A 26,856-nucleotide genomic window follows, 5' to 3' on the forward strand; every position below is an offset into this window, starting at 1 on the left:
GCGTACAGGAGCCTTATATGGAGAACGTTTCCCGAAGATGTAAGTGTCTCGCCTGTAGTGGCTGTCTGCCCTTGCGCACAGGAACAGGGAACTCGGAACAATTGCATTGAGGGACTTAGGTTAACTAACTATGGTCGTGCATCGATTACTTGGCCTGAGATTACTTCTTCTTTCTATGAAGCCCGATCGCAGGTGGATTAGGCTGCAACTCCTTGCATCTAGGAGGCAGGTTAGATCTAACGGATCAAATCATTGCAGTGAACTCCGTAGAACTTCCGTTTTCCTGCGCGCCATGACGTTGCGTACGTATAATAGTATCAATGTCGCCGTTGACGAAACGGCCTGAGAGAATTTTCTTACAGATCTTAGACGCCAAACGCAAAAGCAATGAATAAGACGGCGTTGGATATTGCTCAACAATCGGATGCCGAACCGGGGACACTTCGAGAGCTTGATTTCAGTCATCCAAGTACTGGCTTGTAACCTCCAGACTGGCTACATGAATACTTCGGCTGCCAGGGCAAGATCATCTGCTCAAGCTATTGCTTATCCTCACATAGTGGTATTTATGCTGCTCCAAACCGCAATCGCCGCAGCGCGAGAGCTTGGAACTCTTGCCATACTCGCCTTCTATGGATCGGCTGCAGCAGTATTGCCAGCAACCAGAGGACAAGCGTGATGGATGCATCTGTTCGAGGAGCATTCAGAGGCTGAACTTTCAGATGCTTCTAGGGGCTCGAGATGTAGGTTTCCTGGAGTTCCCTGCGAATGAAGATGATACTACTGTAGTACTAATTGCCGCAGTAAAAATCAAGCCAATTTCCATGACCATTCCTTAATGTCAATAATCATTATTTAAGACCCTAGAGACAAACACACCTACAATAGCTGAAAAAGACCATGCTTGCATATTTCGGGATTTCAAGGGAGTATCCGCACTCATGCAGCTGAGTCTTGTACCGCGGCCGCTGCCCATGCATGATGACCAGGGAATTTCGGACTTGGACGCGTTCCGAACGTAATTGGCTAAAAGACGTTCAGCTTACCCATTCCTGGCATCCACTAACCCGCATATTAGAACGATAAATAACTATCAAAAATTCCTGGCTTCTAGTATGCTGTAGCTGCGGATCGAACTGCACTTAACCACTCGGCCAGGAGGACACGACAAACGATTGCCAGAAATACTTAGCATACATGCTAACGACTTCGGTAAGCATGACTTGCATGAGAAAAGTTTCATGAGGGGCATTAATCTGGCGCAGGATGTCGATGGTATGATCGACGGAAGACGAGAAACCTCTTGGCATCCTCTAGCTCCTTAGGATGTTAGTATCGAATGGCCATAAGGTGTGCTATACAAAACAAGGGAAAATATACCTCTAGAGAGGAGCGTCCTTAAGAGGACAGTACATGCGAGCTCAGAGCATTGAAACAACGGATAGAGGCAGGAACCAAGGAATAGAGGCGGCAAAAACTCTGAACGGCCTGAAGTGGGAACATTGGAGATGGAGAAGGTGCCATGACGGAGAACAGCATATGATGTGCGTTTCACGATGCAGGCATCGTACGCGTACTGTACCTACCCTACTCTGACAGGGACTTCCGAATCCCCGCAGTTATCCTTTTCAACGAGTATCAAAATTACAGCTACTCGCTACTGAGTAGTAGTGCAATTCGTACTAGTCGAGAATATCATGTAGTAATTGATATGACAATCGACACCCAACTAGTACAAAGTAGGTACCTAGGTTTTTAATATATGACAGTCAATTACCATAAAAGTGCGATTCTTAATTACCACTACATCCATAAAGAGTCTTTAATTTAACGAGTGCTATTTTAGTACACCACTCGATAGTTCTGTAGGCACATAGTAGATTCTTAGTTGTGATTGAATGTATATCCAAATGAATCAAACATCGGGCGGATTGGAATGACTGGGATGTACTCCAATCATCATCAGAGTATTCCAAGTGAACCCTGTGATGCAGGTGCGAAGGATTATAGCTAAATACTGAGCACTGTAGTTTAGGAGGTTGATAGTTAGCCGCCGGTGATCAAGGGCATTTCAACAACGGTGTGGCATTATAAAAGTACGGTAGACATTGGCCTACTGACCTGAACGTACTGAACTCAGGATTTGCTTTTCCAGTTGCTACGAGCTAGGGACGATTCAGAAACAAAGGAAACGGATGAGAAAAAGAATGAAGGCCCTCTTATCACTTCTGTTCTTCCTGTCTCCGGGCTTCGCCCTTCCCAAGCCGGGTGAACAGCCTGAGGACTCCATCACCAATACTGATCAGGCCAAACACACCATCTATGCTTCCCATTACTCTGGGAGAGTGTACGCCTTGCAGTTCGATTCCAGTTCTGGCCAACTTTCTGAAGCACAAAACCTAAAAACCTGCGGCAAGAAGCCCAGCTGGCTTACCATCGATCACGAGAGCAATACCTTGTATTGCCTTGATGAGGCTGAAGGTAACGAGCCCAGCCATGTGTTCGCGTACTCCATCAAGTCCGACGGCACTTTGGAGGAAACGGCACGTGTTGACACACTTTCCGGGGCTGTTCACGCTGCCATTTACGGCGAGAAGAAGAAGTTCATTGCGATTGCCAGCTCGTACGTTGTTCGCACTTGTTGGGAGACCATTGTGGATGGTAGCCAGATTGCTGATTCATGAAAAGTCGAGCTGCTGCAGTACAGACGTTCGCTCTGCCTCTGAAAGAGTCAAGCAAACCTCTTCACACGATAGATTACAGTTCAACTGAATATTCCAAGCCATATGGGGTGTATGTCGACCCCAATAGGCAGTCGTCAGTCTTCGTGCTGGATAAGGGCGCTGCCTATTTCTACGTTTATGCCGTCGATGATGATGAGGGTCATCTAGCGGGGTGTCAGATTCGAGACGCTTACAATGACTACGGATACAAGTATCCTATTGGTATTCGACGCGCCGCCTTTACGAAGGCTGGGAACGATCGATCCAGACTGCATTTGATTGACGACATTCAAAACAGTGTATTACATTACGACGTGTCTTACACCAACAATACGTTGCAGCAGCGTGATCAGAATTCGACCGGAAAGCCGGAAGGCTGCCCTTATGTGACAATTGCTGATGTTCAGTGGGTCAATTACACTCCGGAAAATATTTTCATCCCAGACACGACCTATCTTGCCGAGATCAAAGCTATCAACGACCGAGACGTGTATGCGACCTATTGTGGCGACAGGTTCTTTGAATCTGACGATAGCGTCATGGAAATATGTGAGACAATGAGCGGAGAGTTTTCGTGTGGTTACAAATATGAAGAGGAATACTTGAAAAACGACGGCATACTTATCGCTTTCGCTCGCAAACTCAGTCCTTCTTATGGCCAGTGTCCGCGCTCGTTTGACCCGAGTCCCGATGGCTCATTTTTGGCATTCGCCAATCGAATTTCTTCCACCGTTGCCATTGTGCAGAGGGACGCCGAATCTCACGGTGTGCTTGGAGGTCTCGTTGCCGAGATTCATATTGGTACAGAAGGTGCTCCGCGCCAGAGGAATGGCTTGAGCAGTGTTGTTTGGGGCAGAGCAGTGGGTGCTTGATATGATTCCGTTTCCTCTCATCACATAATGTTGTTTGCAATGCATGGCTAGGACACAATGTACGATAGTACTATGAATTCATGTCAACAATGACTTGTGCAATAGTACGTAATGAACATGAAGTAGTTATGTAGGGAATACAGTGAGAGTGATGAGTTGACTATCTGTCATGCCTTGCCTTACCCGGGAACTGAGTTCCCTGTCATGCTGGAGCGATTGGTTGTACTGGGGTACTCCACGGTTCACGGACTACGAGTTTAGGTCATGTATCGATTTGCTGGGCCACAAGTGACCTACTACTCATCCAATTCCTTCCATGCTACAGCTGATAGGTATGATTCCCCGAAAAATTCAGCTGTTGCTCAGTTCTTCTCACTGATTACAGGTACCTACACTGTGATGAACTATCAGGCGTGGTTACAGTATCTGCTGTGCCAAGGCAGCAGCTAAACTGTGACAACCCCTGCTCTCGCGGCCAAGCTGTTGCCAAGCTGTGGTTTGATTGGTCGAACTGCAGCTGTCTACGCGTCCGCAGCACCGCGTGCGGCAGTCTCTGACATCATGTGATTGTTAACGCCTCCTTCAATTATGCTGTGTCCTGCTCTGGATGGATTCTGATCATACTATCAAGAGAACGCTGTATTTTGTAGAGCATTGCGAACTCGTTAGTTTGGAGATTTCTTATTGTTCATTTCATTGTCACGGATGGTGAAATTTCATACGTTGGGGGCTGAAGTGTAAAACAATGTATGGCCGTTCGGCTTAGAATAGCAGTCAGAATAACTACTTAATTGGGATTAGCGTACATTTCTATGCTTACGTAGCCGTGCCCTTGCCCTTCTCCCCGCCACGGGCGCTTCTATGATCTCTCCTTCGCCTCATTGTCTAACTACTTGTCGCTCGTTTCCTTGTCACTGCAGAATATCGAGTATCGCATGAGAATGCTACTTCGTTCAGTTTTGGCCATCGGGGCCTGGGCGCTGAGCGCCTCCGCCCTGTTGGTCGTGCCACACCCCATCGAAACCCTTGCAACAATCGCATCCAAAGGCATGGACATCGACATCGTCTGCAACGACTGCCCGTTCCCGGAGATCGCTAAAAATGGGCAGGTCACCTGGAAAAAGGATGTTGAGACGTCTGTGGTAAGGCTGCCCAGATGGTTTTCGATGCTTCTGAAGCCTGTGAAACTGATGAGAGTTCCACCTAGTCGCTCAATTTCGCTACCGACAATGACGCTCTCTATTTCAACGGTGTCAAGGTCTTCCCGGACCCGTCCGCCGTAGTGAACGTCAAGGCCGTTGAACGTCGCATGTCGGACGGGAAAACGACCCAGCCGCTGAGAATGGGATTCTCACTTGAGACAATGACGGTGATGACGCAGGATGATGATGATGCAGAGCTCCTCCAATTCCGGTTTGACCCTCTGGATATTGAGGGCTTTCCGGCGCCGCTGAAGGCAGTCTCATTGTTTGTGGTTCGGCGTCCGTCTGGAGAATTGATTATCGGACGGTTTGATCTCGAAGAAGCCACAACTCCCAAGGGACATATGGCATTGAACAAGTGTCACGGAAAACCCGCATGCTTGAAGAGCCTTTTGCTCCAGCGACTCCGCGTGCTTCTGCGAATCGTCCGGGAGCGAATCAAGAATGCGAAGGGTCGTCTGGGACTTGGCAGCTGCCGCGGCCGGAAAGGCGACCGCATCGTCTACTCTCACAATGGTCAGCCGTACTTGAAAGGTGTGCCTCTTCGAGGCCACCGATGGGGTGGCACGCGGCCAGGACACCTTCCACCGCCTCCGCCGCCTCCCCATGGCCACCGGCACCTGCTGCATCACCGAGTCTCCCATATCGTTCGTTTCATCGTGGTTCCGACTCTCCTCGGCATTGTTGCTGGATTGACAGCCAGTATCCTCGGCACGTTGGTGGGCCGTGGAATCAACTATCTCTGGTGTCGCTACCGTCGTAACTCCTGCTGCCGCAAGCGTACTTCAGGCAATCTGGAGCAAGGCACAGAGAGCGAGAAGGTTGGTTTGATGGCCGCCGACGAGCTGAACGAGGAACTCCCTCCATACAGCGAGGAAACTCATGTCGAGCTCCCGGCGGACAAGCAGTAATCATGACAATATTTACGATGCTTTAGGATGAGCACCTTCCAGGATGCTGGTCGATCACTGGAGTTTTTGAGTGTTTCTCTTCTTCTGGTTTTTTTTCTTATTTACTATCCAACCGTTCACTTGGGACATTCCTCCTGATTTTACTAGTAACACCTAGCGTACTTCGCACGTTACTGACTCGTTTCGTGTTTTTGATCTGATCTGTACTGTATCACCAATCTCCCAGTCGGTTAAGCGTGCCTCCTGAAATTGTTTCGCTGTGCACTCCGTAATCGTTGTAGGCCCAATCAGGGCACGGGGATGTCCCAAAATAAGCCTCCTGATTCACGTGACCCGTCCGGACTCTCCGCATGCTCCGCTAGCTAGTCTAGACTAGGCTCAGGAATCCTAAGTAAATCCGTCGGTCCTGTGTGCAGCGAGCAATGACATCGCGCGTATCACCTGCGCCTCGCTGCGGCCATCTAGTGTTGCCCCCCCTTCTTCTCGATAGAGTGGTTCCCCCTCGCAGAGTCTCTCACCGCTGACAGTCGCATTGACGAGGAAGATGTGGTTCATTGAACCATGATCCTCAGCCGTCTTGCATTCTTGAATTAACAGCTACACTGCCACGACGACGCTTCTTGAGTTTCTTGCTGTAAAGCTGGCAGTTAATATATTGCCATTTCATCGGGCCTCCGTCTCCTTGACCTCCGAGAAGAGGGCAACCGCGCTCTCCCCTTGGGCCCGTTTGTCAGCTTCTCCATCTAGATAGCATTGCTCCGCCTTCGGTCGCGCAGCCGGGGCATCATGTTCCAGCTTTCGTCGTTGGTTCAGAAGGCCCAGTCCTTCATCGATCCCGCAAACTTTGCCCTTCCCACTCTCTCGTCCAACGACCGCAACCCCTCCAAAGCTTCCCTCTTCCGGCAGCAATTCCGTCTCCCAGATTCTCAGAACCCCCTGCAAGAGATCACAGCGGAGCTGATCCTCCCTCTGATACCATCTTCGACCGCGGCCAGCCAGGGAAATCGAGATCTGGACAGGGCAGGAAACCGGTACACGGGCCGACTACACCTGAGTGAGCGATTCCTGTGCTTTTCGACGCAGCCGAGCAGTTTCCTCCCCACCGCTAGCTTGAGCGCTTCGACGGCCTGGACGGGACAGACTCATGGCACAGGGCCCTCGGGTAATGGGTTCACTATTCCCCTGTGTGCCATCCGGCGCGTGGAACGGTTGAATAGTCTTAGCCATGTTTTTACGCTCGCGTTGACAACGTGGAACGGCGCTCTGGGGAAACCGCAGGCATCAAAGGACCCCAATTTTGTTCCACAGCGGTTCACCTTGCAGCTGATCGGCAGCAGGCAAAGCTGCGAACGCTTCTGCGATGGTCTGAAGAAAGGTCTCAGAGAGTGCATGAAGGAAATCGAGAATCTGCGTGTCGTCGCTTCGGAAGCTTACTCCGAGTATCTCCTCACAACACCGCCCAAGGGCAAGGATGATCCAGAAAACTCTACCCCGGCCAGGCAGCCTCCTGATGCGGGGCTGGGGATGATATTTCGATATCCCGGCGATCCGCGCAAGCTCAGGGACCGAAGTAAAATGCGCCTATGGGCTGAATATTTTAGAGGTGACTTGCGTCAACCGTGATGCGCTGGGCCTTCGATCGCTAACATCCCGTGCAGAAAACGGGCGTAATCTAACACTGATCCGCCAGCCCACTTTTCATAAGCTCATCCGCGTCGGGTTGCCGAATCGGCTACGCGGTGAGATCTGGGAACTGACATCAGGCTCGTTATATCTCCGATTAAGGTCCCCACGGTTCTATGAGGAGACACTGGCCAAATACTCGGGACAAGAATCCCTTGCAGTTGACGAAATCGAGAAAGATCTAAACCGTAGTTTGCCCGAGTACCCAGGGTTCCAGAGCGAGGAAGGAATCAACCGCCTACGGCGGGTGCTGACCGCCTACAGTTGGACAAACAAGCAGGTTGGATATTGCCAGGCAATGAATATAGTGGTCGCGGCACTATTGATGTGCGTCAAATGTTAATACTGCGACATGGCAATTCAGCTAACGGGGCGGCAGATACATGTCCGAAGCGCAGGCATTTTTCCTGCTTTCCGTCCTTTGTGATCGACTGCTTCCTGGCTATTACTCGACCACGATGTACGGCACGTTACTGGACCAAAAGGTCTTCGAATCGCTAGTGGAGAAGACGATGCCCATCCTGTGGGAACATCTGGTGAAGTCAGACGTGCAACTATCCGTCGTGTCGCTACCGTGGTTCCTCTCACTGTATATTAACTCTATGCCTCTGGTGTTTGCTTTCCGTGTGTTGGATGTATTTTTCTTGGAAGGACCCAAAGTCCTCTTCCAGATCGGGCTGGCTATTCTTCGCATCAACGGCGAGGAACTCCTGGATGCCCACGATGACGGCACTTTCATCTCGATTCTCAAATCATATTTCTCGCGCCTGGATGAGTCGGCTCATCCTCGCTCCGAGAATCCGAAACTGAGACAAATCACTCGCTTCCAGGAGCTGATGGTTGTCGCTTTTAAGGAGTTTGGTGGGATAACCCACAGTACGATTACAGAACAAAGGGCCAAGCACAAGGATGCCGTGCTGGAAAGCATCGAGAGCTTCGCCAAACGCACCTCGATACGAAACCTGGGCCCGGAGAGCAAGAAGCTCAGCCTGGATGATCTGGGTGCGATTTATGACAAGTACTACGATATCCTCTATGAGCATGAGGAACGACAGAAGCGTTTGGCGGAAGAGAAGCAGCGGACGGAGAAAAAGAAAATGGAGCGAGTGTCTGTTTTGGGGCCACCGGTTGATGCTGAGGTTGGTCGTGTTGGGCTGGGTCCCAGTCCCACGCACATGGACTACGAAGCATTTCGGCATTTTTTGGCCGCAATAGCCAAATGGGCGGTGGCGGATTCGCCCGGTCCTTCCCGGCAGCATTCCACGTCGGAAAAGGATCGGTCTTATAACTCGTTACGGGGCCGTAGTGCGTCAGCCTCGAAGCCGGAGCCAGCGGACCATGAATTCATGCAGCGGCTGTATCGGAAGTGGAAGACGGATGACGACGATGGGTTAAGTTTGCAAAACGTCGTGAATGGGCTGGCACGGCTCAAGGGCACGCGTGACATTATGAACTCGATCAATTACTTCTTTGACTTGTATGACGACCAAGGTAATGGCCAGGTTGACCGAGAAGGGATTCTTAAGATGTCGGAGGCCTTGCTGTTTTTGTCTCGAAGAGGTTTTGATGGGGCCATCGTTGTATCCGAAACGCAGGACGAGATTCCGGAGGCTGGCGTGCCAATTGACAGGCGCGAGAGGGTCAAACTCAGTGTTGAGGAACGATTTTTGGGCAGCGTCAGTTCCTTTATCCGGCGCTGCTTTGAATACGCCGATCCCAGCCATCCTCAGAACCAGTCATCAGACAATGCGTCAGGCGACGCTGCTGATAGGCTAGATGCGTTCGTGATTGAAGATGATGAAGACGAGGATGAGGATCTTCTGGAAATGGACGAAAAGCCCGAAAAGCAATCGTCTCCAGCCCAGGCGACGCCACAGAGTGAGCGAAAATCATCCAAATCCTCGGTCGGTCGGTCAGAAACAGCGAACGCAGCCCTGAATCCGAATAAACCACTTCATATCACCCTTCCGACGTTCCGCATGGTGATCCTCGCGGATGAGCTCTTGGAGCAGTTTTTCGAGTCCTTCTTCCCTCAGTCTTTCCGTCTGTCAGACCACCCTCTCCCTGCCTCCGTAGCTCCATCATCGTCTCTCTCGTCGAACCTTACCACCTTCTCGAATCTTGGCCAGGCCAAGGCGCCATCACAGGCCATGTCTGGAGCCACTGTTGGCGGGGCATCCGGCGGCATCGTGCCCCCGGCCAAGGGCCTACGTGGAGTTCTGGACAACATCGTGTCCGATGGGATGCGAATGGCCGCAGAAGTGCGCAAGAAAATGGAGGAGGCGCAACGCGAGATGGAGCGCAATGCCTTGGGGCGCGGAGACGCGGACGAGGACGACGAAGACGAGGATCACGCAGCAGGGCCGACCAGTGCGTTGCTCTCATCGGGAGCAAACGTCGATCCGGAGCGGCGGAGTGTACGCGAGCGGGACCGGGATCTGCTGGAAGGAGCGGAGGCCGCAACGGTGCCGGATGGGCACGGGCCTCAACCGCACGACGGCTCAGGGCCACCGACGTCATCGGACCCGGCGGGATCAGCGAGAACAGATGATGGAAATGGCGGAGTTCACAAGGTGGAGTTTGAGTCATAATTGTAGATCGTTACTAGCGCGGGATGCAATTTTCTGTTCAACTGTTTTATTTATCGGGTGTGACATTGTATGGATATTACTATCGGGACTTGTTAGGGTTGACGATGGGCTATAACTGTATATCATCTGGACCATCGCCACGTGATTTACACAACTCCAATCGAAAGCTAAATAGTGCGGTGCATGTAAAGACATAAACAAAGTTCAATGGCAGAACCAAACGGCGTCACTCCTACGGAACGAATCCACCACATCGATGGACGAACCCTCGAAGGCGGCGGACAACTCGTCCGCAACGCGCTGACCCTATCATCTCTGACCCGGAAGCCCATCACCATCACACACATCCGCGGCAAGCGAGAAGGCGGCAAAAAGGGCCTCAAGGGATCTCACGTCGCTGCCGTGCGGTTCCTGGCCGATGTTTGTCACGCACAGGTGAAGGGCGCGGGGGTCGGGTCGGAGACACTCGAGTTTATTCCCGAGCGGGGGAGTGGTACTACTGAAGATGATGGTGATAATGAGAGGAGGAGCCTTAGTACCACAGTGAAGCCGGAATATGTGATTGAGTTGCCCACGGCCGGGTCTGTATTTCTGGTCTTCCAGGCCTTGTATCCCTACTTGCTGCGTGCCGGCGCCGGTGCCGGGCTTGGAACGGCGGACGGAAAGGTACGGCTGCGCATTACTGGTGGCACCAACGTGCCCAAGGCGCCATCATTTGACTACGTGGCGCAGGTGTTTGTGCCGACGCTTCGACGACTTGGATTCCCGGCTTTGGACGTACGGCTGCGGAAGCGGGGGTGGTCGACGGGGTCGAGCGCGGCGAATTTGGGCACCGTTGAGATTGATATCACTCCGCTGGAAGGGGAAAGTCCGGAGACGGCGCGGTTTCCGGTGCTGGACTTGGATCGGTGGACGAGGGGTGCTGTGGTTGGGGTTGATGTTACGGTGTTGGCGCCGGATGATCCTCTCGACATCAACGGCCGTGAGGAGGGGAGTGCTACAACTGTGCGGGAGCATCTCGAGAGGAGAACGCTGAAAGCCATTCGACGGGCTTTAAAATTTCTATCGCGAAGAGAGAAGAACTGCGTGGATTTGGACGAGCAAGACTCTCTCGAGGCAGCAAGCGAGGGCGACACGAAAGCAATCCCCGTGACCATCCACGTGTCTGAGAAAACTTACCATCAATCACACATCTACATGCTACTAGTAGCGCACACAGCGAATGGATTTCGGCTCGGCGTCGATGCGCTCTTTGGCGGGTTCGGAGATGGCGGCAAGGCCAAAGGCAAAGGCAAAGGCAAAGACAAGAACAAGAGCAAGTACAAAAACAAGCAAAAGGAATCGAAAACGGGCACATGTCAAGCAGCAGCCGAGAAGAATCGAATCTCAGACATGCAATCAAGTCTGGACGCCTTTGCCGACGGCTGCGTGGACGATCTGCTCGAGGAATTGCTACCAGAAGATTCTTCCGAGTCAGCCGACCCAACGTCGCGTCGTCATCGGCCTTGCGTGGACGTCCACATGCGAGACCAGCTGGTAATTTTTGATGCGCTGGCAAGGATTGACCACGGGGTGCCTGCCAAGGCTGCTGACGACGAGTGCCTGGCCGAGGATGACAAGTATTGGAGTCTCCATACAAGGACTGCTCGGTGGGTTTGCGAGGAAATTCTGGGGCCAGGGCTATGGCCGACCTGAATCTGGCCCAGGATGTGTTGGGCGATGCGTTTTAGAATTTTTTTGGACCAACTGCCTTGCTGGAGAAGCGCGAAAAAGGCAATTGTTGGCAGGCTGACGCTAGAGAACGAGTCAATTGATTCAAGGTTTGACCCCAGACGGCGTATTGGTGGGCGTTCGGGCTTCGGGATCGTGCACTTCCCGCCTGACACGGCTGTCAACTGTTGCCCTGTGGCCCCATCCGTAGGCTAGCCGTAGAGAAAACGCGCGGATCGTGTTCTAGCCAGCAGTTAGGCCTGATCGTGATCGTGAGGCTGGACTGATCGATTTTCGGAGACAGCACCGAATGCTTCCAGAAACTTTCCCGTTTGGTATCTGGAGCCCTAATCTGCCCATCCACTGATTGGCCGATTGGCCGATCAGACCACGATGACTTGCAGGATGGCTGATTCCAGAATTCTTCTAGTCTCTCGTCATGAAAGAGGAGCCTAGCTGAACCACTGCGACGGGAAAGGAAGTTCGAAGCCTAATTGGGGGCTGGAATCTCATTGATCGAACAGCGTGGCGGTCGCAATTGACGTTTCAGGGGAACCTTTGACCAACAAATCAGGTACCAACTTCAGTCCAACCAACACACATTCCCGCGGAGTTGGATTAAGTTAAGCAACAGGCATAGTCACTATCTGACCATTCATGCCTCGTGTCGAGTGGCACGGCTCGCACTGTCCGGAGAATATGTGATTAGTGAGTCGAGTGATGGGGGATCGATTTAGTGACATGCATGTCATGAACCCACAACCATTATTGCTTGCATATGCCACGGGGTTGCCTAATGCCTAACAAGTAATTGATCGCTCTCATTGTCCGAGTACGCGTGTCGGCATGATCGATAGTTTCGTATCTGATAAGGGGTCTCTGAGGCCTAGATCGATTGATCTATGGGCGGCGCCTTGGAGTTAGGATGCATGATAAGCATGTTTGCACATACTCCGTCCTACTCCTGAAATCGCTGCCTTCGAAATACCAAGACAAAGGGCAACATCTAACTAGCCTTAATCCTTCGGCCCTTGCTTGGAACTTTCCAAGCCATAGCCACTCCAGCCGCTTTCGTACTCTCTACTCCCGATTTTGGTGAGGCTCCCGCCCAACAGCACCTTGGGGACGATCTACCCCCAATCTGATTTTCACTGCCCCAGAATCCATGACATGCAGCGATAACAACAACGACCACCGCCTGAAACTTGGGGCAAACAAAAATGATTCCGCCCTGAATGATTCCAACCCCTGAACTCCTGAAGAAACTCGTTCGCCTTTCTTCATCGGCAGTTCGGGACCATAAAAAAATTTCCCATTCTGAAACATGACAAACCCCCTAGTCTCAACCTGGGGCGAACCCTTCCGCATAGTCTATTCCCAAGCTGGGAAATTGGTCCATCGTCCGTTTGTTTGGGAAGTCTACTACTAAGTAGATGGGGTATTTACTAGTCAGAGACTTTCAGAGACATTATTCATGGGCCAATGCGTCGATCACCATGCAAGTCGCAGGTTCCCTCTCTGCTCTTCTGCAGTGAAGTCGGCGATCCCCTTGGTCCGTTACCGTGCGGAGTGGATGGAATTCCCCCCTCCCATCCTTCCGTGGAAAACGGCGGCGGGCTAGAGGGATTTCTTCGTTTTCCCTTTCTCTTACGTCATGGCCACCCACCACGAAGATCAGCCTAATCCCCATTTGGTATTAGTTTTGGTCAGGGGGGCCAATCACTAGAACCAATAGAGTTAGCCATGTGCCTTTTTTTTTTTTTTGTCCGCAGTGAACGATTGCCTAACGTACCGAATTACGGACTTGAACGGAGGATTTAACCTAACCAATTCTTCGGAGCCTCAGCTTTTAGGGTTTTTAAGGTTAGGGTTTTATTTCTGTATGGAGTGTCGACTCCGCGTTGTTTCCCTATTTTTGTTTTTTTTTTTTTTCCCCATCACCGGGTGACTCGGTTGAGGTGTTGACAAGTGCTTTGCTTGTGCTGCAATTGTCCAATCATTTCCTTGATCCCTGGACCGCTTCTTGGTTGGGCTGTTGCTGTGGTTTTTTTCCCCTGGACCATCGGGTATCATCAATACATGGTGGTAAAAGGATTCGGTCAGATGATCGGCAACCGAGGTTTCTGATTCGCTGTGCGGTGGTGCTTGCTGGGCCGAGAAATCCCTCCGTTGATTTTTTACATGTACTATGACGTATTACGTGGGAGCACGTTTTTCTGCACGAGTAGTTCCTTCGAGAATCGCGATAAGGGAAAAAATTTAAAAAAAAAAAAAAAAAAAAAAAAAAAAGAAAAGCCTCATGCATGACTCGGATATATTGATGAATTATGTCCGTCTGTTTTGTGGCCACACAATTCACAGAATGAGTGTTCGTGGCAAACAAGAGAACTAGTATTCTATAGACGACTACCTAGCACTGTAGATCATACCACAATATTGACGCAGAATGAAACGACAGGAGAGATTAATGCAACCAAACGATGGATAGGATATCATGCAATTGAACGACCCGTAATCCCCCAAGCAAATCCTCCCATGGCAGTAATTCAAGGCCCGCCCCGCGGAATCGAAAGAAACGACTGGGTTTTTTTTTTTATGAGACAAGAAGTCGACCGTGTAGTCCGTTCGCGAGGTCCGGCTTGCGATTCGGATCGACGCGCTTCTCGTAGAACTGGATGGGAATGCAGAAAGAAGAAATCCGACGAATGCAGGCCCCATGCAATGATGCAAAGTAACGATTGAACAGATAAAACGCCGTCGCTAGGAAAAATCACGAAATGAATTCAGATTGCCTCCCGAGTCCATGAAATCATGCCGATCGAAAGAGAGAGTGGGTAGAAGCGAAGCGAAAGGAACCCGTCCTACGCCTCGGCCGTCTTCTCTGACGAGTCATGCGCCGAGAACTCGACGCGGATGGGCCGTCGATATTCCCGGTTTTGCGCAAATGGCGAAGGGAATCTTCGCTCCGAGGGCCGGCGGAGATTGAGCGACTATGCCAACAACCGTCAGTAGGAAGCTCGGAAAGCATCGAACGGAATTCACACGTACCAGACAATCACTGCATTTGGTGCCTTCCACGTTCACGCGGCCCCGGCAGCCTCGGGGATAGTTGACGCACGAGTACATGGTTGCGGATTGCTTCGCTTTTTAAAATATGCGGGGTGTAGCGCACAGCACAAAGTCCCAAGTTCTGGAGGAACTAGAGGAGGGGCGTGCGACTCTTCAATAAGAGGAGGGGAAACTTTAGCTTGAGAATGAACTGGCGAGGAGAATCAATTATAAGCACTCGAGGAGCGAATAAATCCGTATAAAATGAAAATAGTATGGGACGTCGGCTAGTGATGGGCCAATGGTCCAGATCTAAACGCGCTAGGGCAGCCCTGGATGGTCAAATGACGTCGGGCTGCAGATATGCAGGAGCGGGATTTGGGTCTCGTCCGCCTTGGTTGGTGCGGACAGCTGCAGTTGGCCGTTGGGCTAAGCGTGATGGCCCAAGGTTCGGTCAGTGCCAGACGGAGGTTCGGATCGCAAAAGAAAACGGTTGGAATCTCGGTCAGGAACAAAAGTATATTTTGGAAGAAAAGAAAAATGGAAAACACAAAAAAAAAAAAGGAAGAGTCGCAAACTGAAGTCATCTACCAAGTATATAAAAAGAAGAGAAACGTGAATCACTAAATCGTTTGATTACAGGAATCTGATCGATTGCTCGGCCTAACGAATCGAGCGCTTCCAATTGACTCGGCCATTGTCAATTTTAGGTAACCTGAGAAACGCTCGTCGTTAATTCAGCCGCCATCGGATTGGGATGGGGATTTTCTCAGAAAATCCAACGCAACCCTGAACTCAAAAGCATCCATTCTCCCCGATCAGGCTGGACCCAGGTTTGGCTTCGCCCTCCACCACCAAAACACCCTTTGGCCAGTTGCACCACGCGAGGCGTCCGGAAACCGCGGGAGTATCGACCAACCGCATTCAGTCAACGCCTCGAATTCAGCTGGGCGACCGGTCCAGGTCCGTACCCATGGCCCTGGGACACGAGGGCCAAGCGTGTCCACCGCGCCTCGAAAGGAACAAGGATGGAGGGGGGGAGGCGGACAATCAAGTCGACCGCCCCCCTCCGTTTCAGGTCCCCAACCAGCGGGAAGGCTACTGTTCAGCGCTATTCGGCCGTGGATTCCGGCCCATCATCCGGAGTACACACACAGCAAATGAAACCTCCTTTTTTTTTTTCTCCTGATCCTTGCGTCGCAATTCAATTCCGGGACCCAGTCTAGCTTCCTGGAAAATTCTAGGCATCCGAACCTGCCGAGATCCCTGACTCATCGTCACCACTCCCCTTGCGGACCGGACAGTCTGCCTGAAAGGGTCCCAAGTTAGGGCTGCCGGGCTGGCATTTCCTACACACGCAGGAATTGCGGTGTCAGTGTCGGAGTGGTGGGTCTGACACGCGCCAGCCAGCCTGAAAAAAAAAAAAAAATTCAACAAAAATTTCTTGAGATCTTGAGTGCGCGTATGTGTCGATGCTAGCGTAAGCCACCATGGATCTCGGCTCTTGAAACTTTTTTGTTTGATCGTGATTCTCAGTGGGATCTCATTTTTCATGTGGTGGGAGCACAATGCAAGCCCTAGATCACGGTGTCGGAAGCGAATGCCAACAGCCAACATTCAATTTCCGCAACCCTAAAGCAAGGACATGAGGAATTACGAGTACATACGCTACGAGTGCTTACGCGGCATGTAGCCATAGTGAAGTGTCATCGTCATCATTGAAATCTGAAACCCATCGACACTCGAGAGTTTCAATTCATTATACACCGCTTCGATCATGATCAGCCCGCCAGCAGCCATCGCAGCATTGTCCATGTGGCAAAGATGCCCAACCCGGTAGCCAGGATAATGCCATTCCCTTTCCATGTCAATGCGAGGTAGGCAGATACTCCGACGGCAATCTCCTTGTTTCTTGCCACGGCGCGCTTGGACCTCCAGTTCGGATCGATTGGGAACGGCGGTGACCACCGCACATCGTTGTCCCGGTCCAGAGCAGTGTCCGCGGGCGATGACGGAGCTTCACGGATGGGCTGCAGTGGTACCGAGGCCGCAAGACCCACCGCGCGATGGTCGGACGTAGGGAAGAGAGGCAAGGCATCGTAGCCGTGAATCTCAATCTCGCCATCACTCTTCATCCATGGCGGCATGTCCAGATACAAGATGCGATCGCACCAACTCGGCCACCGATTCGGGGCCCAATGCCATGTGGCTGGCTCCTCGACGCCGCCGAGGCGGGTAGCTGCAGCTTGAGCCGCCTCGGAGTATTTGTATGTTGGCGGAAACGTGACCGGTGCCTCCACGAGTCCATGAAGGGCTCGGCCCGCCCGTCGCTCCCGGGTGAGCTGATCGTGCCTGAAAAGCTGGGAGTGATGCCGTGAATGAGTCACGTCATCCACCGGCTGCGGGAACCGCGCCACATCATCCTCTGTAGGCGATCGATCAGATGTGCGATAATTCAGGTCTCCAGCAAGGAATAGATGTGTTCGCGGAGTAAAAATGCCCGACTCGACGCGATGTTGCGGTCGCTGGAGCAGTGCTGTGGCTTCCTCATCCTCCCCGTGTTGCTCCTCACCCTCCGCTTGTACGTCTCGTACGAAGACCACACGCTCTACGATCTTCCGCCAATCCTCGTTCCGCTGCTCGAAATAACGCTCCATTGGTGCAATATGGGCAGCAATGAAGGTCAGTTCCACGTCTTCGCCCGTGCCCGGGACCCTGTAAGCCAACCGAGCGGCCACAGCCGCTTTGTGTCCCATGTCATGCACTCCGAGTCCCGTAGCGGCGATGCTCACCAACGCAACATGATGGGCAACATCGGTACGAACAAACACCAGAATCCCCGTCATCCCACAGTGTTCGGTCACCAGATTGGCATACTTGACATCGTTGCCCCAGCGCTTCCGTGCCGCCAGCTCAACTGCGGTATGTACGGCATGGAAGTAAGGCTGCAAGAATGAGCCTCCCAGGAACGCGTACGCAATAGGCGCGATCTCCTGGAGACACACAACAAGGACATCTGGGATGAAGGATTCTGAATGTCGTAAAGCGTGGAAGAAATTTGTTGCAAGATGTTCACGGGGAACTACATTGCGGGCACAATTAAAGGTGAGAATGTAAATATTGAGCCGTTCCATGGTTGATCATAGAGCGCTGGTTTCACCGCTGTAGGGCAGGTCTTAAACACCGCCGGTTCTCTCGAAGCTGACGTCAAGGGTTGATCCCCGCCAATTCACATCGTTGGCCTCAAGACACGTATTGAGCCTCGAGCCTCGTCTAGCCGTCCCGCCAGTAAAGATATCGCATGTTGACCTGATTGGTGAGATGGCCAACTCCCCTCCTTCGAAATAGAAGAACACACGGACTGAATCGACGAGAGAGCACGGAAAGGAGGCAAAAAAAAAGAAATGCATGATCCGCGAATCGAACGCGGGCCTCATCGATGGCAACGATGAATTCTACCACTAGACCAATCATGCATTTGTAGGCGCCCGCCAAGCGATGTGATTCGCCCGTGGACAAGTGGAGATGCCATTTTCTGCTTCATAGTCCTCTTAGAATTTGCCCATGGACTTCGACATTATGATCGACGTAGATGAAAGAAGCCTACAAGAATTGGCACGAAGTACTTTCGATGCAAAGAGAATGATATGTTGCTTAGAATCGTGACCAGCAGCCGATGTGTCAGTAGGATGGTTTAACAAAAGATGGATAGGGTGATGGGCCGTGGTCCACGACCAATCAGCGGAGTGGAATTGCGATGAGCCCTGAACGTCATATTCCATCTGCTTCCGATCTTATCAAGCTCTCTGCCGGCTCCTCCTCATCCTATCTTGCTCGTCAGCAGACAGATTCTGTCCATTCAGAGTCTCTGCACTTAGGATGCTGTGCCCTATTCGGATCACGAAATTTGTCGGGACAGTGTCCCTGGGCCTTCTGACGGTAAGCATATCTCAACCGTCCATTAGGTAGATGATCCAGACATGACAATCTGACATCGATAATTGCCAGGGGCTGTCCTATTCTATGGCCACCATCGTCATCCCTTCCCTGAAGGCCCTCCCGACTGCAGCCAATGGTACTCGAGCTTTGAAAGCTGTCAAGCGAAGCTCACGCAAACATGCCCTGCGCCTGGCCGATCTCTCGGCAGGCTGCCTCCTTGTTGCCTGGCTTGTCGCTCCCAAGCGCGCCAAGCATCCATATCTGCTTTGGGTTTCCATCACCTCAACCCTGGGTGCCTTTGGTGTGGACTATTGGTTTAATCGGAAACTCGGTCTGAAGGGCTGGGCGTGCGGTGTCCTAAAGGATATTGACGTGCCCTCCCTGGGTCTCCGAAAGCAACCCTCTCAGTCACCAAAGAAGGAAGAAGACCTTGTCGTGGTGGAAGCTGAATCGGATGTCAACGGCGAGATGGTGCAACAAGACATGGATCAAGAACGGAAGCTCCATTCAGTCCGGACATGGTTCTCCGGCGTTGCCTTGACGATGGCGATTGTTGGACTTTGGGGAGAGCGCTCATGAGTTCTTCTTTTTCGTCATCAGAAGTCATCGCGAACATTATGGAATATTCATGAGGGAACCCTCTCGTCTGGAGAAACGATTCAGCGTGGCGTAATGACGTTCCGCTTCCAGTCACTGTGCTGAACTGCCACATCTCCTCTCAGTCGTCCTGCTGGTGGTACATGTCTGTGTATGTATAGCAAAAAGTGTGCCACGAATAGACCGAGAAATGATCTCATACGCAATCCGGATCGCTCCTACCTTTTGTCTCGCGCCTTCCTTATTCTTTCCAACCCCTCAAAAACCTCTCAAGCTGACCATGCTTTCAGACCTTCATTGTATCTCCGTCTTTCTATATCCATTTCACAACATAGCAAGAGTATCTTCAGCCAGGATCATCCATTCGATGGCGTCAGATGCGGGACATCGATTGCGGCGAGCAAAGTCTGGCCCATTCTCCCATCGCCGTCGCCAACCGCCTCCGCTGCCCGGGCCCGTAGATTTAGGACTGGGACGGATACACGCCACAGCGGCGGCCACTCGCGCGATGGCGCAGGCCAGGCGAAAGTCGTCTCAGGAATATTCTGACAGTCGGTCTTCAGAGGATATGACTTGCAGGCTTCTCCGCAGCTCGCGATACCCGCATCAGCCCCCAAGTGTACGTTGTCGGGACAATGACGCTAGCAACATGTCTATACCACCGGCATCGCCAACAGTCCCATATGTACCAACTGTTTCAAACGAGACAGAATCACCAGCGGACATACTGTCTATTCGTGAATTTCAAGGTTACGGATATCCGGACTTCGATGCCCCGTCATCATATCGGCGCTTGCGAAAAGCGCGGTCCATGTTCTCTACGAGAGAACGTGCAAACGCAAGTATTTCAAAAGTCCAGATTGACACAGGCCCTGCGATCTCGCAACATGCTCTTGGAAATGATCATAAATCTGTTCGCCATTCAATTTCGTTTTATCGTTCTCTACGCGGACTCAGACGCTCCAAAAGCATGATCGGTCGAAGTGTTGATGTGGAATTTGGTCTGCCAATACAAGATTCCCCCCCTGAATGCCGTCAATCGCTGCTCTCAAAAAAACTCCGGCATGAGCAGAAGACGCTGAGAAAAACGGTGAGACCCATGAGAGAGTACAGCCCTGATGAGGACGTAGGGGTCCGAGCGCGCTCTAGAGGAGGTTTTCATTTAAAGGCGCGGGTGTTGTCACTCAATATCAAAAAGCGACTAAAACGAGTTTTTGGTCATTCTGACTCTGTTGGAGATCAACACTCTGAGCCGCAATCGATTGGCTCAGGATCATGTCCTGCTGCCGTATATATGTCCGACAGGTGAGGTGCCTTGGTCCTTCAGCTGTCAACGGTATGGAAATTCTCATCAGTTTTAACAGTCCTTTTGGAAATATTGATAGTCCGTCTCAAGTTCTACGCTCTAAGCGAAGCTCTGAGAGTGTTGCAACATCGACTTCTCGTGTCACTAGTTGGGCAGATTCGACGGCTGCAAATACCATAGCAACGCGGCATCCGGTAGATACTAATAGTCGTCTATCAATCATTGACGAGGATGCGGATGTCGAGCAGAGCATTTCTGCGGACGAGCGATATCCAGCTGCAAATGAGCAGAATGGCACCCGCAAACCTCGTCGTGTCGTTGAGACTCAGAGAGTGTATTCAGCTTTGATGAAGCGCATCAGTGAAGCTGCCGCAAAAGAAGGTGAAAGGATTATATCATCGGGAACTGTCAGAGGGGGCATTTCCATTCCCGCTCAAGTCTCACCTGAACATTCCCAGTCGGCAGCCCAGAGCATCCGGCGTATGTCAAGTGACACGTCGATGGAAACTGCCCGAACTTCTTTCCCTGCCGTATCTCACCTGCAAAGTTCTCCAAGTCGGAGGTCTACCGTCTATCGTACTGGAAGTGATTACCGGGCCAACTCCCCCACAGCGCACAGGAGCTACAATCTGGCATCTGCTCGGTCAAGACTGTCACTACGTGATTCAGAATCAACATTCTTTCCTACAACGCCGCCTGGGAAACCGAAGACTCCTAGTCCGTATAGACTTGCCATGAAGTCTCTGCGGAAGGCAGAGGACCGATCTGGCGACACAGGTTCTGACACGACATACAAGATGCGCGTGCCCGACTCTCCGAGTATATATTCTCGGACGCCCAGTGGCCATGCTCTGAGCCGGGAGAATCTAAGCCAGAGTCCAGATTCACTTCGTTCAGCGCAGCCGGGTATGGCGACGATATTCAATGAGCAAACTGCGTATGCTTCTCCAAACAAAAAAGCCGGAATCACCGAAGAATGGATGTCTTGGATGCACGCTCAAATCAACAGTCTCGACACTCTTGGTCCCGTGGACAGCACTACTCAAGCTGTGCGAGCGCATCGTCGAGAAGGGGCTGAAATGGATGGGAATCCTATGCGGATTGATGATCCTCATGACAAGGTTCCGTGTATGAGTGGAATTGAAGAACGAGGCTCTATTCGACGTGCACGAGGCACGAGTTTCTCTCACCATGAGGATACAAGAGTCACCTCGATAGGCCGAAGGGTCACTGGGTCAAGGAATTTCTCGCGTCCGCTGAGTCGACAATCTATGGGCTCATTGCGGCTAGTAACCCAAAAAATCGATGATGGCAATTTCATACATCGCCTTGATAATGCTAGTGGAGGGATCTTGCGAAATGATCAACGAGATCAACTTGCCAAAGAGGCCACGGAATTGTCGTCACTCGGTGCAGGAGCAGAAAATGCTGCTGAGAGTAACCATTCGCTGACGCCGATGATGTCGCTGAGAGCGGCACGAAAGGCCCGATTAAATCGCAGTCCCATTAGGCAGGCCACGATCAGGCACGTCACTGATAAGAACGATGCGAGAGCTCTGTCGTTCCATTCAGTGCGCTCAGTCCCTGAATGGGCACTGAAGGAGAACCGGGGAGCATCTCCGGGCGAAAGAGACTTGCGCTCGCTGGAGGGCCTTCACTCGACCATCGATAGCAAGCGGTTGGTGGATATATTCTTGAACAGTCGCCGCGGACCGCGGGAGAAGTCCGAGGACGACACGGAACGAGCGTTTGTATGAGCCATTGGAATCCTTGGTTGGCTATCATTCCTTGGGTGTGCTATCTTCAAAAAGGCAGGGCCATTGGAATCGATGTATGCATTGCTTTAATGTCTTGTATTAAATATCAAAGTATCTGATCCATCGTGATTCTCCGTTATCATTACCATGACATTGCGAGCGTGCACAGGGGCTGGAAGTAGACATGCCAGCAGATTAAGTATCCGGGTATGAACCCGCGGACGAGAAAAATCGATACATGCAATATTCGTTGATTATCCTCCTTTTCCGCACCTTAATTCCCAAAACATCACAGCATATCGTATACGTAATCAACCATTCTTTTTTTTTTCTTCGCAATAAGACAAAAGCACGCAAAGGAATATTATGCATTACCTAGTTATTTGACAATAGTTTGCCGGAAAACTGCCTCGCACACCATGAAGTTCCCCCTCCCACCAGTCGTCGGTGCTCTCCGTCCGCTTCAGCACGCGGATCCGGTCACCCTCGCGGAAGGAAAGGTCACCGGGGCCCTGGCCGCCAAAGTCATAGAGGGCGGTGACGTACTGGGGTTGCACAGAGGAAGAGGAGCGTGGTGGAGGGGGTGGTGGGGGAGGACGCTTCTTGACGGCAGCGGCGGCAGCAGCAACAGCAGTAGCAGCGGTGTTGCTCGTCGTGGTGGCGTGGTGGTGGTGGTAGGGACCGGCGGGCACGTAGCCGCTAGCTGGAGGCACCGGGGAAGATGATGATGATGATGGAGACTGGGCGGGGCGCCCACTGTCCGCTGGTGGGGGGGAAGATGCGCCGGTTTGGGCGGAGAGGTGGCCGGGGAGATCGCTGAGACGTGGCTTCGTCTCGTAGACTGGCATTGGTGGTGCGAGGTTACGCGGCGGTGCGGGGGCGCCCCCGATAGATGCGCGGTGATTGTGAAGGAAGCTGCTGGGCCGACGGGACCCGAAGCCATTGACGCCCCCAACCCCAGAGCCGGAGTAGAGTTCCTCGCCGTTCATCGCCTGGCGGACGGTCTTACCGTTTGCGAGGCAGCCTAGTGACTCCGCTTGTTGCTGGACCGGGACGAAAGCCGCCTTCCAGTCGCTCACCACTTGTTCCATCGGGGGTGGCGGTGAAGGGAACTGCTCTTGCTCGCAGTATGTATGCAGAACGGTATAGTAGTGACCCAGGAGGGTGTTTTGGATCTGGATCTGCGCCGCCAGCAAGTGTGGGAGGATAGAGAAGACGGCCGAGATTAGCGGCGGGAGGTGTTGGCGCAAATTCTCATCCGCAGCTTGGTATTCCTGTCGACGGCGGTTAGCTGACGTTCTCACATTCCTCGTTCTGCTTCGGCGGCGCAGGAGGAGGAGGAGAGCAATCTCACCTCTGTCGCCCGTGCCAAATCCGATTCCGCCCTCGCTAACGCCGCATTGTCGCGATCAGACCGTTTTGTCTTCTTCGAGTAGTTGTCAACGCGGCCTTGGTAATGTTCATAATCCAACTATAGTTGTGAACAAGCACGCAATTGTCAGAACATCGATCATGGTTTGTCAGGCTTCGGCTGGCGAGATAGGTCAGGGACACACCTTTTTCTCCTCGCGCTTCTTGATGGTCTTCTTCATGGGCAGCAATAGCTCCTTGGCCTGCTGTGCGGGTTGTATCATTCGCTCATCGACGGCTTTAACCTCGACAAGGAGGTCACTTCGCAGAGATTCATATTCCTCGTAGAGCTTTCTCGTGCGTCGCTGGATATTCTCGGGCGTTTCGACACTCGGACGCGTCGTGTTCGGATCGGAGCTGCCAATGATGGGAGCATACAAGTTGTCGAATTCTTGGACTAATCGTCCTTGGTGCGTCAGGATGGCAGCCCAGGAATCGCGCCATGCCTTGGTGGACTCGATGATCTGAGGTATAGGTCAATTGGGAAAGATTCCCACATGCACGATGCGGCAGCGATCAACTTACTCGGCTAAGCAGCTTATCCGCATCCTCGAATTCCTTCAACAGTACCGAGATTTGGCTGTCATCGGCCGATCGTTTCATGAACCGGCCAAACTGTCGGTGAACGGTTTGCATGGCTGCAGAGGCGACTGAGACATAAAATGGAGTTGAAGCTGAACAAGAAGAGTGGCCTGGTACTAAGCGCCTAGAATCATGAGCTCCCACTTGACCTGCTAACGCTGAGCTTGTCGCTGTCTTCACAAAAAAATGGCACCACACACTGTGTGGCAAGGAAAAAAGAGAAAATTCGCTAGACAGGGACTCGGCTGGATTATGTTGTTGGATGTACAAATGCACAAATAGTTGAGCAGCCGCGTCGAAATTAAAGCGTCGTCAGAACCGTGGCTGTGACCTGGTGAAGTTGATGAGCCGCCGCCATAACTAACCAACGAGCCGGACCCACGCTTGTTTCAGGATTTGAGCAGTGTTGATCATCAGAGGGAATTTTATAAGCAGAGCGAGGAATAGACGGCAAGAATGCAGGATACGAGCGAGCATTAGGGCGAGGCCATGCCAAACGAGGGCGGCGGAGGGCAGGGTCGCGGCATTGGCAGCGGCCGCTTTTGATGTCGATCTGCTCAACCTTTTTACTAGGAGAATGTATCTACAGGTATCGTACTTTGTATTGTCATGCAGGGAACGATGATGTGGCCCCTTTTCGATACCTGAAATTGAATCTCAAGTACGGGGTAAATTACGTAGTATACATACCTACTTAGCTGCAGTCCGTTCAGTCGAGTCGAGCCATAGATGATGGAGGCAGCAATGTGATCTAGACCTCTGGGCGGATTTTACGCTAATGGAGCTGGGAAATTGGACACTAACCTGCATGGTTTCCGCCCCGCCCAAGACATCAAAACCATCTCTGCAACCCATCTCCAACACGCGTCATGTCTCGTCCCCAGGCGTCGGGGGAGTCCGTCATACCCCCGACGCAGAACACCGCTCCCGTCCACAAATTCGAGTGTCTGTTTACTTACGACCTCCGCCGCAAGGCCAAACGCTGGCAGGATGGCTTCCTCAAGTTTCACACGTTCAACCGGCGGATCATGGTTTACGATGAGGCAGGAAATTTCGTCGGGGACCACCATTGGCGCGAAAGCCATGATTTGGACGATGGCGATGAGGTGGAGCTAGACAAAGGAGTGCTGGTTCAAGTCAGTCAGCGTGTCGAGACGACACACGCTGATATCTCCACCCTGTTCGAGAAGCGCAAGGCAGCCTCCGAGTCGTCGCCCGCCGCAACGCGGGCCTCAATCCCCCCCTCTTCTGCCTCCCCGGCCGGCGCGCGGGCCGCGCCAAAGTCGCTGAATGCGGTTCTCGGAATCAAGCGACCTACGTCGGCAGTCTCAGGGCGGCCGGCAACTCCGAAGTCTCCAAACCTTCAACGACCATACCGAGCGCAACATAGTATTAACCCCTCGGAGTCGGACACTGAACGACCAACGAAACGAACAAAACGGGAAGAGCCGGTTCAGACTCCGCGGCGCAGCAGCCGATTGAGCAAACAAGATCCGCCGAATGTGATTAACCTTGTGGACGGCTCAGACTCGGCGTCTGAACCCCCGCAATCAACTCCCCGACGCAGCAAGCGTTTAGCAGACAAAACTCCGACGCCCAAACAACCGGCAAAGCAGGCTCAGAATGCTCGGCCGGCATCAGTCGAGACAAAATCTCCAAGGGGCCGCCTCCGCCTTCTCAGGGAAAGGCGGGAGAAACTAATGTACAAACCCCCTACGCCATCCAAAACGCAAAGGAAGAAAGAGCCGCCGAAAGAGAAGGAGGAGCCGTCTTCACCGAGCAGCAATGCCGATTTTGGTATCTCCGACGGCACACAGGAGATACTTGACGATCTCGCCAGGACAACGTCCGCGGTGCGTACCAGGATCGCGCGTTCTTCAGCAGCAGCCAATGATAAGGAAAAGCCACTGTACCGGATACCATCGCACTCACAAGTCTATGGTTCACTCGCATCATCGGCTGGTCGCGTGTTGAACGGCGAGCACGAAGATTCCCCATCTCCGCCTCCTCCGCGTCCCCCTGCTGTCCCACGACAGCGGAAAACACCCGCATCTCTCCTTCGCAGCCGCTCCGAGGTAGTCCCAGCCACGGCCGCACCATCACCGCCGTTGGTCTTGATATCCTCATCACCTCCCGCTTCATCTCCATCACCGCCACCTGAGACTTGGCCTCCGGACTGGGAGTTTGTATCCGAATCACCATCACCACCACCACCTTCAAATCAAGCGCAGCCGGCGCGGAGCCCTGGCGCCGCTACGAAACGAGGCGAGCGCAAGGTGCTGCGCAAAGCGCTCTCCGACACGACGGCCCTCCGCAGCGTTGAGAGTAATAGTCACCATCATCGCCATGAACCGCGCGGGCCAGTCGCTACAACGGGTCCACCCAAAAAACAGGAGGAAAGCGATGACCAGGGGCCATGGACATGCGAGGCATACGACTTTTTCGATTTCCGGCCACCTGCGCGAGAGAAGAAAGGATAAGCTGTTTCATTGGAGATCATTCATGGGGATATTTTATGGTTATGT

The 26,856-nt window shown here is 52.3% G+C and overlaps 11 protein-coding genes and 1 non-coding gene across 12 annotated transcripts; 7 read left to right on the plus strand and 5 right to left on the minus strand.

Moving 5' to 3' along the window:
* Positions 1-2,207: 2,207 nt before the first annotated feature.
* On the plus strand, positions 2,208-3,595 carry VTN49DRAFT_4954 (uncharacterized protein; the record flags this gene model as incomplete). Its single annotated transcript, XM_069412957.1, has 2 exons — positions 2,208-2,623; positions 2,689-3,595. The coding sequence occupies 2 exons, from the start codon at positions 2,208-2,210 to the stop codon at positions 3,593-3,595; spliced, it is 1,323 nt and encodes a 440-aa protein (XP_069266873.1).
* A 941-nt stretch (positions 3,596-4,536) lies between these two features.
* On the plus strand, positions 4,537-5,708 carry VTN49DRAFT_4955 (uncharacterized protein; the record flags this gene model as incomplete). Its single annotated transcript, XM_069412958.1, has 2 exons — positions 4,537-4,737; positions 4,803-5,708. The coding sequence occupies 2 exons, from the start codon at positions 4,537-4,539 to the stop codon at positions 5,706-5,708; spliced, it is 1,107 nt and encodes a 368-aa protein (XP_069266874.1).
* A 786-nt stretch (positions 5,709-6,494) lies between these two features.
* Positions 6,495-9,982, plus strand: VTN49DRAFT_4956 (uncharacterized protein; the record flags this gene model as incomplete). Its single annotated transcript, XM_069412959.1, has 3 exons — positions 6,495-7,311; positions 7,367-7,718; positions 7,771-9,982. The coding sequence occupies 3 exons, from the start codon at positions 6,495-6,497 to the stop codon at positions 9,980-9,982; spliced, it is 3,381 nt and encodes a 1,126-aa protein (XP_069266875.1).
* A 207-nt stretch (positions 9,983-10,189) lies between these two features.
* On the plus strand, positions 10,190-11,677 carry VTN49DRAFT_4957 (uncharacterized protein; the record flags this gene model as incomplete). Its single annotated transcript, XM_069412960.1, has 1 exon — positions 10,190-11,677. The coding sequence occupies one exon, from the start codon at positions 10,190-10,192 to the stop codon at positions 11,675-11,677; it is 1,488 nt and encodes a 495-aa protein (XP_069266876.1).
* Positions 11,678-14,098: 2,421 nt separating this feature from the next.
* VTN49DRAFT_4958 (uncharacterized protein) lies at positions 14,099-14,410 on the minus strand (the record flags this gene model as incomplete). The annotated part of the gene is made up of 1 exon (XM_069412961.1): positions 14,099-14,410. The coding sequence occupies one exon, from the start codon at positions 14,408-14,410 to the stop codon at positions 14,099-14,101; it is 312 nt and encodes a 103-aa protein (XP_069266877.1).
* Positions 14,411-14,553: 143 nt separating this feature from the next.
* VTN49DRAFT_4959 (uncharacterized protein) lies at positions 14,554-14,818 on the minus strand (the record flags this gene model as incomplete). The annotated part of the gene is made up of 2 exons (XM_069412962.1): positions 14,554-14,682; positions 14,741-14,818. 2 exons carry the CDS (start codon positions 14,816-14,818, stop codon positions 14,554-14,556), a joined length of 207 nt encoding a protein of 68 aa, XP_069266878.1.
* A 1,703-nt stretch (positions 14,819-16,521) lies between these two features.
* On the minus strand, positions 16,522-17,874 carry VTN49DRAFT_4960 (uncharacterized protein; the record flags this gene model as incomplete). Its single annotated transcript, XM_069412964.1, has 1 exon — positions 16,522-17,874. The coding sequence occupies one exon, from the start codon at positions 17,872-17,874 to the stop codon at positions 16,522-16,524; it is 1,353 nt and encodes a 450-aa protein (XP_069266879.1).
* A 271-nt stretch (positions 17,875-18,145) lies between these two features.
* On the minus strand, positions 18,146-18,216 carry VTN49DRAFT_t74. The gene has a single exon. It is a non-coding gene; the product is annotated as a tRNA-Gly (tRNA).
* A 403-nt stretch (positions 18,217-18,619) lies between these two features.
* Positions 18,620-19,258, plus strand: VTN49DRAFT_4961 (uncharacterized protein; the record flags this gene model as incomplete). Its single annotated transcript, XM_069412965.1, has 2 exons — positions 18,620-18,679; positions 18,749-19,258. 2 exons carry the CDS (start codon positions 18,620-18,622, stop codon positions 19,256-19,258), a joined length of 570 nt encoding a protein of 189 aa, XP_069266880.1.
* A 1,312-nt stretch (positions 19,259-20,570) lies between these two features.
* On the plus strand, positions 20,571-22,339 carry VTN49DRAFT_4962 (uncharacterized protein; the record flags this gene model as incomplete). The annotated part of the gene is made up of 2 exons (XM_069412966.1): positions 20,571-20,581; positions 20,641-22,339. The coding sequence occupies 2 exons, from the start codon at positions 20,571-20,573 to the stop codon at positions 22,337-22,339; spliced, it is 1,710 nt and encodes a 569-aa protein (XP_069266881.1).
* A 371-nt stretch (positions 22,340-22,710) lies between these two features.
* Positions 22,711-24,385, minus strand: VTN49DRAFT_4963 (uncharacterized protein; the record flags this gene model as incomplete). Its single annotated transcript, XM_069412967.1, has 4 exons — positions 22,711-23,613; positions 23,694-23,810; positions 23,896-24,213; positions 24,275-24,385. The coding sequence occupies 4 exons, from the start codon at positions 24,383-24,385 to the stop codon at positions 22,711-22,713; spliced, it is 1,449 nt and encodes a 482-aa protein (XP_069266882.1).
* Positions 24,386-25,200: 815 nt separating this feature from the next.
* VTN49DRAFT_4964 (uncharacterized protein) lies at positions 25,201-26,811 on the plus strand (the record flags this gene model as incomplete). The annotated part of the gene is made up of 1 exon (XM_069412968.1): positions 25,201-26,811. One exon carries the CDS (start codon positions 25,201-25,203, stop codon positions 26,809-26,811), a length of 1,611 nt encoding a protein of 536 aa, XP_069266883.1.
* Positions 26,812-26,856: the final 45 nt, after the last annotated feature.

The sequence above is a fragment of the Thermomyces lanuginosus genome (genome assembly GCF_041956635.1).
Source record: "Thermomyces lanuginosus strain ATCC 200065 unplaced genomic scaffold VTN49scaffold_32, whole genome shotgun sequence".
In the NCBI taxonomy this organism is placed as follows: domain Eukaryota; kingdom Fungi; phylum Ascomycota; class Eurotiomycetes; order Eurotiales; family Trichocomaceae; genus Thermomyces; species Thermomyces lanuginosus.